The 10541-nt window shown below is 38.1% G+C and overlaps 1 protein-coding gene across 1 annotated transcript in view; it reads left to right on the top strand.

Annotated features, from left to right (window-relative positions):
• The first annotated feature begins 2258 nt into the window (after positions 1–2258).
• The window catches only part of impg2a (interphotoreceptor matrix proteoglycan 2a), a 46799-nt gene continuing 38516 nt past the window's right edge, over positions 2259–10541 (top strand). The window contains exons 1-3 of the mRNA XM_088353148.1: positions 2259–2474; positions 2544–2777; positions 6367–6533. Of these exons, the coding sequence (XP_088209274.1) occupies positions 2411–2474; positions 2544–2777; positions 6367–6533 (465 nt within the window). The 5' untranslated portion in view covers positions 2259–2410. The remainder of the gene's footprint in view (positions 2475–2543; positions 2778–6366; positions 6534–10541) is intronic.

Below are 10541 nucleotides of genomic sequence, written 5' to 3'. Positions count from 1 at the left end.
TTTAAGAATTCCATTCATTATGACATTTTGCTTCTCTTACAATCAGGATTTGTACAGGTGCTTGAAATCTTTGAAATGCTTGAATTTTACCGCTGTGTTTTCAAGATTTGAAAAGTGCTTGTAAATGCTTGAAATTGTTGCTATGTTTCTCAGAAGTCTGATTCGACAGACAACCCATTAAATGAAGAAAAATAAAACCAGTTGGCTTAAAAATGACACACATCTTAGTTCACACATAAGTAAAAAGTTAAAATAATTGACATTCCTTCCTTTACAGTTTGACGGCATTGAGTGGTGTCAGTAAGAAAAAGAGGAAAATTCTATACGACAGCAGCAAACATTAAGGAAATTGGCACAAAAACTTTTCTATGCAGCGTTCAGTGAATATAGTTTAATATTTGGCTCAGGATTTATCAAATTTCCTGTTTTTTCCTACAGGCCGCATTTAGTGACCTCAAACAGGGCTATGGTTTGAATTACATTGGATTTCTTCTTCTTTTAATGACTGGGGATTTGAACATTTTAGCAATGAGAGCCCTTAAAAAAAAGTTTTGAATTCGGCAATGAAAAAGGTGTACAAGCCCGGACAATGCTCAAATCTGTAATTGGCAAAAAGGATAATGTGCAATAGACTGAACCATACAGGTTAATGGTAGAGCAGCAGGAGACGACAAACTTTTTTTCTTTTTTTTAATTTTCTTCAATTTTTACAGTTAATTTTTTTGTTATAATCCTAACTTTGAATTTCATTGACACTTTGTGTAATGACAAAAAAGGCATTATATTCTTAAGTAGACTATTTTATCTTGATGAGAAAAATATCTCAATACAATATTTGTAGATTTAAACATGACTGGGGACTGTTATGGAAAACTGCTTTTACCTTCTGGTATGTCTTACTGAAACCATATATTCTTCCATGTCAAACATTTTTTTGGCTGCACCGATGACGCATTTGTGGCTGCAGGGCAATCTTAGCGGGTGGAGAGCCCTTAATTTGTTGCTGATACAAAGCATCTTCCTCTATTAAGCCCATCCGAATGCATAACACAATGCAAAATAAAAATCTGCGAAGTAGCGAAACCTGATAAGTAAACCGCGGTACAGTAAGGGATTACTTTATACCTTAAAACCTTGTGTAGCAACGCACACCAGTCAATACTGTTTGCATTTTTATTTTATCCACCAGTAAATTGTGGTATAAAAGGCGCTCTTGGGTTATAAGGCTCATGTTCAAATTTCTGGCTAAATTTGGGTTTTTAGGTGCTCCTTATAGTCAGGAAAATATGGTATTTTAGAAATTAAACCAATCAAGTTTTGAAATAGGTTTAGAGCCAACCTTACAGCTTTGACAGTCATGGTGACCATCGTAAATAGATTTTTTGGATGCATAAGGTCTTCAGGGAATTTGTAGCAAGTCCTCAAAATGTAGTGCTCCCACCGCAGTCCTCCACCTGGATTTGACTTGCTAAATTGCATTGTTGAGAAAATTGGCATTTTTCTTATAACGGGTCTTGGATACAGGGTTCGTACGGGTGCTTGAATTCCTTAAAATTGCTTGAACTTTATAGTTGTGTTTTCAAAAAAATGAAAAGTGCTACAATTTTGAGTAAGTGCTTGTAAATGCTTGAAATTGTTGCCATTTTTCACAAGTTTGCTTAAAATTGATGCGGACACTGCTCTATGATGGCTTTGCTTTGCCATTGCATTTCTTCCCCCTTGATTCACGGCAGCTTACTTAGTTTGTTTGTAATTGTCCGATGAAGCATCATGGTCCCCTACGGATCACGTCCAAGAGGATTGGTGCACGCAACACCTAAAAGTGCTCTATGAAAATATGAAATAAATCGAACTTCCTGCAACTGAAAATGTAAGCTACATATTAAAAATATAATTTTATATACCGTAATTATAATTTTCTTCAACACCTATACAACCTTTTCAAGGTTCTGTAGAAAGGGTCAAATTGGGTGTAGATACTTGGCATGAATAACACCATAACACTGATTGATTTCAGCCCATGTTCCTCTGCAACTAAGAACTTTGTGGATCTCTTTCTTGTGCAAGTCATAGACGAAATCCTGTTTTTTCTATTTTCATATTGCTTTCAGCACTACTAAGCACCTTCTCCTTTCCCCTAGTTGCCCCAGTAACTCTGCTAAAAGACTTAGATTAAACAGGATTAGCGCGTTAAAGATCTTCTCAAGCGGAGCCATCTGCCCATCTACCTTGAGCCAGAAAGTGTCTAGTGAGCGCCATGCCACTGTGTCAACGTTGTCTTTCTGAAAAAGCAAGTGGTAACTTGCTCCAAGGGTTGTGACCCTCCTCTGAAGTTGAACTATGCCATCCTGTAGGATATTTCAAAACCCACAAGGAACTACTGGTTTCAGAATCTAAGCAAGGATTTAAAATGTCGATCTTCTGGAGAGGTCTTTTATTCAGTTTAGCGCTCCTATTTTTGGACCTGAGGACAGGTATGTATGATTTCATTGTCGGATGTCCTCCAAATGTCAAACCTGAGGTTTTCGTTGTGTCTCCTTTAGACGCCACTTTGGAAGGTTCCTCTATGGGCCCGCTGGAGGGGCAACTTGGCACTGAGGAGGCAGCAGAATTCCAGCACATCGTCCGTGTGTCCGACATCACATTGTCCCGAGGGAGTCGTGTGGCTCTGTTTAGACGCAAACGCAACGTCCTCTTCCCCAGTGGAGTCAGGCTGTGCGCACAGGAGACCGCCAAGCAGGTGGTTGCCAACCACCTCAGTTTTTTCCATCTCAGAGGTAAGTCCATACTGAGTTCTTTGCTTTCAAAACCTAAATATATTGTTTTGCGTTAGAAAAAAACGCAAGGAAATGAAAACTTGACTGTTTAATTAATGCAATCAAACATACTTACCCGGAATTATTGTGTAACATCACTGCTTGCATGAATGAATAAAGTTCACTTGGGCACAGCACAAAAAAATAAAAACCAAAACGGCTTCAACCACTAATTAACAAAAGGCAAAAACAAAATATTTGCACTAAATCAAAAGAAACAAAAAAAAGCTGAACAATACAATAATATTTATACATCTGCCCAAACGGAATAGGCTGAAGAAGCCTTTCAGTGCCCACGCCTGCCATATTTTTTTTCTCTTTTTTTTTTTTTCCCTCGCAGGGGAGACGTATTCAAAACCAAAACAAGAAAACAGATCTTTACCCTACAAAGGAAACTAGAAAACAAGTAAATGTAAACTAACTGTAAACTACTGACTTGTATGGCACGTGATACACAAAGTAAAGCTTTAGCAAAACGTTTGTAAAGCATTTCAATCTTAAATTATCGCTAGTTACTCATATAGTATAGATTTTTTCAAATTGATAAAACTATGGCACATATTTAAGGTCATCATCTAATAGGTTCCGGGAATGAACAGCTGCCCGAGCCACCTCACCTGGCTCCTGCTCTAAATTGAGTCCCTCCAGGATAACCGAGCTTCTCACCCTATTTTGAAGAGAGAGCCTAGCCATCCTGCGGAGAAAACCCATTTCAGCTGCTTGTATCCAGCATCTTGTACTTTCGGTCATGATCCACAGTTCATGACCACAGGGGAGGGCCGAAACATAGATCAACCGGTAAATCGAGAGCTTTGCTTTTCGGCTCAGCTCCTTCCTTACCTCGACAGAAGCTCACGGCTTGAGAAAGGCAACAGCACCACATCATCTGCGAAAATCAGAGATGCAGTGCTGAGAACCCCAAACCATTCCTATATGTTTTTTTTCAAATCTTCATACAGAAAAATGAAATAAGGCAAAATTAATGAATCATACATTAAAGGCTTTTCTGTTCAAATATATGTCTGCATCTACTCATAATTTTGGATTGTATGCTATTTATATGGGGTCCTCAGCTAATACGGCTAATGACCACTCCAAGAAACTAAAACTCTTAAACTTTTTCTATTTAAATGTTACCTATCTTTATTTGTATGTCAATGTCTTTTGTGGATTTCTCAAATACCATAACCTTTGTTTTTAGATTTAATAACAGTTTGTTTTTATCAAACTACTTTAAGGTCTACTGTCATTTCTGGCTGTAGATTTGTACCCGAGCTTAATATTTTAGTGTCGTCAGCGAATAGAATATATTTTGATTTTCATGATACATTACACGAGTCATTTACATACAATAAAAACTTTAAAGGTTATAACATAGACCTTTGAGGGACTGCACAGCTAATGCTCAGAAGACATGAATTGTAATCACCATTTTTACGTATTTGCATCGACAGATATGATTTTACCCGGTGATAAGCTTTGAACTGAATGCTCAACTTTGTCTGATTGCGGATAGAGCTGTAATTGCCGACTATTTTAATTGTTGACTAGTAACCGACTTCAGAAATGATAAGTGGATCAACAATGTTTCCAATGTTTTGTATGAAGTTGATTTAATTATGTGGAGCGTCGCAATAAACACAAGACAAATGGGTACAGTGAAAAATACATCTTATATTGAACATATCGGTACTTTAGATTTGTACAATGTACTACGTGAAACCAATCAGGCGCAGTGCTTGGTCAATGGAGACATGAACCTATAAATAAACCTTTATCCATTTATCAGGAAAATGCAAATAAATAATCAATTTAAATCAAGTAAACATGTTCTCATCCCCGTATACCAAGAAAAAAAAATATTGTGCATTTTGTAAAGTAGAAATCAGTGGTCAACTGCAGGTTCTGGAAAACAATCCATATCAGTTTATTTTCAACATTTTTACAGCTGACATTTCTTCTTCGGACTGCATACATTTAATTTCGAATACATCTGCCAGGCACAGTCTGGCATAATGCTCAAGCTCTTTTTATAGAAAAATATATGTGTATAAAATGTACAATGCATATCATCTAAAGTGTATTTGCTTGAACATTACATGAATTTTACCGAGGCAAATCAGAATCAGTTATGTTCAACTGTCCGATATGCTCTTTAAATATTCATGCGTCACTGAGCTACTACCATTTCACGCAAGTAATGCAAAAAGTATTTGTATCCACTGTATCAAGGCTAAAATCCTCCCAAACTTTAGAAGTTTTGGAGATGTTTGTTGACTAGATGTTGAAGCTGCCATTTCTGTACGTTTCAGGCATGACCATCTCTTTTTGCAGAAAGTCTTTGAAATCAATCTAAATTTATATGCACATATGTATAAATATCAAGGATCGAGTGATTTGAGTATTTCAAGGCCGGTACTGATTACCGTAAAATTCAGAATATAATGCGCACCTGATTAGAATTTGCACCCAGTACAATTTTAAGGGAAAACACATTTTATGTATACATAAGCTGCACCTGATTATAAACCTCATGTGCCCACATTGGAACAGGAGATATTTACAGAGAAAGACGGCACTCAGAAAGTTTTAATAATATACGGTAACTTAACCCCGTAACGTTCCGTTCGCCTGCCGGTGGGCCGCCGGACATTTGATAAACAACGCCGTGTCTGTACAATGTCACAAGTCACTGATATACATCATGCCGCATATCCTTGGGAAGCTTCAACTCTTAGGATTCAAAATATACCCACCAAAGAAACATCCAGATCAGTCTGAAACGAGATACCCGAAAACTATAAAGCTGAGGTAACTCACCATTATGTCCTGTGGCCGTCCTAAACTTCTTTGAATGTCCGTGTAGATGGCTTTGTTACAACCAGGACAATCCATAGAATCCAACAGAGTAAAATATTTATTTAAAAAAAAACACAATAATGCAGACAGATAAATAAATAGGAATCAGACTTTTCTGCTTCGTTGGACGTTGCTTCTTGTAATCTGTTCGTTTCTCCACATAATTTCCGTTTTACTAACAGACTCGTACAATTATTCCCAATGTGGTTGACACCTTGCCCTTGATGCGGGTCTGTTCATGCTAGTTTTATTCATACACAAAGCACAAAGTTACATTCAACTTGACTCTTCTTCGACACACGTAATCCACGTGTCTCACCCTTACCTTTACTGCTCAGGCACCCCTGGCGGCCGTTAAATAAAAGGCATAAATAGGCCGCAGCGTTGTATAAGCCGCAGAGTCGAAAGCTTGGGAAAATGGTTGCGGCGAATAGTCCGAATTGTATTGTATTAGTATTAAGAGACACCAATAACCGATATTTGGAAACTATATTCATTTGCTGTACAGGCTTAAAAATTGCCCTAACAAATCTTTAATAATAATAACAAGTTCCATACTTAACCCTTTAGTGTTCTCATTGTGTCGTCTATTACATCCTCACTACTTTACATGGCCTTGTTACGTTGCTGTACCTCTAAGACCTTTTTGTACTATTTCACTGTTCTACCTATGTTACCCATTTGTCTGTAGTGTGTCAGGAGACTGTGTGGGAGGCTTTCAAAATCTTCTGGGATCGCCTCCCCGAGCAAGATGAGTACCAGAGCTGGATGAACCAGTGCCAGGAAGGGGGGGTGACAGCGCAGGACATCGGCAACTACTTCAGCCAATCTGAGGAGCATCACGGCGTGGTGAAAAAGGTGTGCAAACAGACTTATATTAAAGGTGGGGTGTGTCATTTGAGGTGTGCTTTATTTTCCATTGCGCCTATCTGCTTTTATTTTACACGTAAGGTACGAGGAAAGGGTTCTGGTGATGCTAGAATGAACCGTCATGCTCATCCTGGCATTTTCTTTTAAATTTCTATTTGTGAGTGGAACAGAAAAATGGGGAAAGTAATAAAAGGTCTGCTTCTTGTAGAGTCCAAACATTAACTCAAACTGAAAAAGATGAAAAGTTGAGAAGAGTTTATTTAAGCGTGTCCGAGAAATGTTTTTATTCATAAACAATTAACATGTAATCATGTGTTATTATCTGGCTTAAAGTCACGAGTGCAGCCTAAAGTCTTCAAATGCTGCAACCCAGCTTTAAAAAGTACAAATTAGAAAATTATCTCTATAATATGTGTGTTATCAATGGCCAACTGATTTTTACGAGCCTTTTTATTTCCTCTGCACCTATCTGCTTTGGGGTGGAGAGTGATTTCATGCTGGTTCCTGTTTTTTTTTTTTTAAATAAGTACTTGAGGAATGAGCCTGCAATCACGACTTTAAGCCAGGAAATTGAGGCAGAAAGTAACAAAATTTCAAGTTGCTGACCCCATCTTTAGTGCAAAACCAAATTAGGTAACAAATTACCTAGGAAAGGATGAACTAAATGGCAAATTATTATTATAATAATTTAATTGCTTCAAAATAAAGCAGCCCGACGGGTTGTGCCCAAAAGGACAGGTGCATGCTACACCTTAACAGTGCACTATGAAATGTGTATTAGTGCAAGGATTACGTATTATTATTTCATTACATTATTATCATATATATATATTATGAGGGTTGATGAAAGTGTTCTGAGATTGTTTGGACATATCGAGGGAATAGATGAAGGCTCTGTGATCGCCTCCCCGTGTTAAGAGTATGTAGTGCGGAAGTTGTTGGAAATAAAATTAGAGGAAGGCCCAAATATGCTTGGATGCATGGGGTGAAATAGTTAAGAACGACTGATATCGACGCATATGACGCGGAGGGGGTAAACCCGTGTATGCTGTTGGGCCTCACTGTTGATGAGGGGTTTCATGGCACAGAAACTCACCCCTTGTTGTGCTGTGGGCTTGTTGTTTGGTGTCAGGTTGGGAAGAGCGAAGGGGAATGAATGTTTGGTGAATGTGAGTGTGTTCTCGACTCTAGCCAACTCCCACTAAGGGGATATGGCTTCGGTATAAAGATAGATAGATTATGGACCATGCAAAATAATTAAGGCAGCATTTCCCAGTGATCAATTGTAATGGAAGAAACTTCCTTGAAATGAAAATGCAAGCTACTTATTACCGTCATTTTACCTTACACTAGAGGTAAGATTGGGCCTAAAAAAATCCAGCCCAGCCTGACTTGGCCCACAGGTATAGGCCCAAACCAGCCGAACCCGACAAGTTAACTTGATTTGATGGAACCGAGCCTAAAGCAAACCCGAATTTTTATTTGTTAGGACTTTTCTTTGTGAGGATAAGGAGAAGGGTTCTTCTCTTGCTGAATTTTCTTTTTAATTATCTACCCATAATTGTTATTAGGTTGGGATCTGTACAATAGACGCTGTCTCTCTTTTAAGCAAAGCAACCAAGCGCATGGAAGGAGGGCTGCCTTGCGCAAAAAGGGGACTGAATCCACCGTGCAGATCCCCCACGGAGAAAATTAAACCAAAAACAGACACGCAGCAAGCGTGGATAATTAAAAAAAAAGTCAGCGAGGGAAGCCCGGCCCGACCCTGAAGTAATGATTAACATTTTAGGCCTAACCCGAATTTCCTCTCAGGCTCAAGTTCTTACCTCTACCAAACACCTATATGGGAAGAGATTTGTCTCACAAATATTCACACACTTATTGTGCAGATCCACAAATATATTCATGATTTATTCAAGATCTTAAAATCGTATGTCTCGATAAACGCACACACAAGATTAAAAATCGCATATGTAAACAGAAGACATTTGTATCTCTGGAAAATACACGATTCACACAGAAATTGAAAAATAACCCTTGAAAGTCTTTAAAAAGTCATGGCCATAAAAAAGGTGTGCAAAACCCTGTGTACCAAAAAAAGTTCGTAAAGCTAAATTAACATTGATATTTTTTTTTTGATTGGATATAATATCGTCTATTAATTTAACCTACTAATGGGTAGTTTTGTTCTGAAAAATTACCATTTTCCCTTTTTAAACGGACTTGTAAGCTAAGAAACCTTATTATTTAGGTCAGGAAGTGCGTGACTAAGGATAAAGGTGTTAATTTAGCTTTCATTTTTACTCGTGATTCACTTTAAAAAAATGTTTATGTTTGAAAAAAATTGTGGTTGAGCTCGGTCTTTTCGGCAATTTATTTTTGTTGGATTTGCAGTATTTCTCTCCTGCATTGCATCAGTGTTGTGAAGCTTAATCTGTGTGGACTAATTTTTCGCTGAGATCATTCATTTTCCAAGTAGCTTGCCCAAAACTGGCAGTCTTGGTCCTTCTTAAAATAGCAGCAGCCTGCCTGTAAATTTAACGCATACGATTAGCAAATATTTAATTCTTTGCATTATTTATGAGAAACGGGTTCTGTTAAGCTATTTTGGTATGAATCACGTCCAACTGATTTACATGAACACATCAACTCATTCAATGCTAGACCTTTCTCTCAAATTGGAAAGGCTGGAGCCAGACTTTTTTTTGCCATTTTGACTCATTTTCTAAAGGCTACAGAAATGTAGTTCTGTAACTAATAAGCATAGGATATATCAAAAGAAAGCTTCAACCCTCGTCTTTCATTCGAAAAAGTATGTTTCTAACTTTTACCATTGTTTAGTAAACAACAGTTGGACATTAGTAAGTTTCTTTAAAATACTTCTTTCTAAGAAAACTTCTTAGGCTTTTGGTGGAAGGATGCATTTCAAGCCGAACTTTCACTTTGGTGCCTTTTTTCTTTGCATTTGTGATTCCTCCAGTCTCTAAACAATCTGTCTACACACAAAAAAACACTAAGACACTTGCTTGCAAGATAACATTTCCTTGTAAGCACATTGAACTTATGCATGAACTTTACAAGGACTTTTCAGCGTTCCATGTTTCCTGTAACGTGATCACACGATTACGGTCACCATGGAAATCGTGTTCCTGCAGACGTGCACAAAACGCCACCCTTTTCGAATGAAGAGACGTTTTCATCTCATTTAGATAGAAAAAGCTCCGTCTGTACTTATATTTACACACTGCTTCACCACCTACTCGTAATATGGGGCTGCCTACACACTTCAATCAATGGATACAGGAAGCAACCTTAGGAAGTGGGGGGGTCTTCCTTGATCTGTGGAAAAAGGTCTGATCAAAGCCACTGCTGCCATTTAATGGTAATTTATCATACTAAAATAATTCTCAGAGGCTTGATACTTACTGATAAGCTGTGCCAAACCCTTTATAATTGTTTGTTTTTTAAATAAAACAAAAAAACACATTTTTACAGTTTGGCACTCAGGGACAATAATTTTGAAAGCGTATTCATGTGCCTCGTCACTAAATTAGTAATAACTTCATTATAAAAAGAGGTTGCACGAAAGGTGCTGAAATTTTGCAAAAAGGTTTGCATTTTCTCCTTGTGCTCGCGTGGGTTTCTTCCGGGCATTCCTGCTTCCTCCTACATTCCAAAAACATGCATGTCAGGTTAATTGACTGGTTCAAATTGTCCCTAGTTGTGAATAAGCGAGTGAGTTGTTGTGCCCTGCGATTGCCTGGCGACGAATACAGGGTGTCCCCTGCCCACTGACCGAAAATAGCTGGGATGGGCTCCAGCACCTCTGCGACCCTAATGAGGATAAGTGGTGTAGATAATGGATGAATGGATTATTAATTCCATAGCTTTTGTAGTATACAATATTATAGGTTGCCATTTTCCTGCTGCGGCTCCTACAGGGATGTCAAACTCAGGTTTTGGGGTCAGATCCAGACTTTCTGTTCTCAAGCTGGT

The sequence above is a fragment of the Urocampus carinirostris genome, chromosome 14, assembly GCF_059441175.1.
Source record: "Urocampus carinirostris isolate Australia breed hairy pipefish chromosome 14, RoL_Ucar_1.0, whole genome shotgun sequence".
In the NCBI taxonomy this organism is placed as follows: Eukaryota; Metazoa; Chordata; class Actinopteri; order Syngnathiformes; family Syngnathidae; genus Urocampus; species Urocampus carinirostris.
Note: the sequence above shows the minus strand (reverse complement) of the source record. Positions and strands in the feature narration are given on the sequence as shown.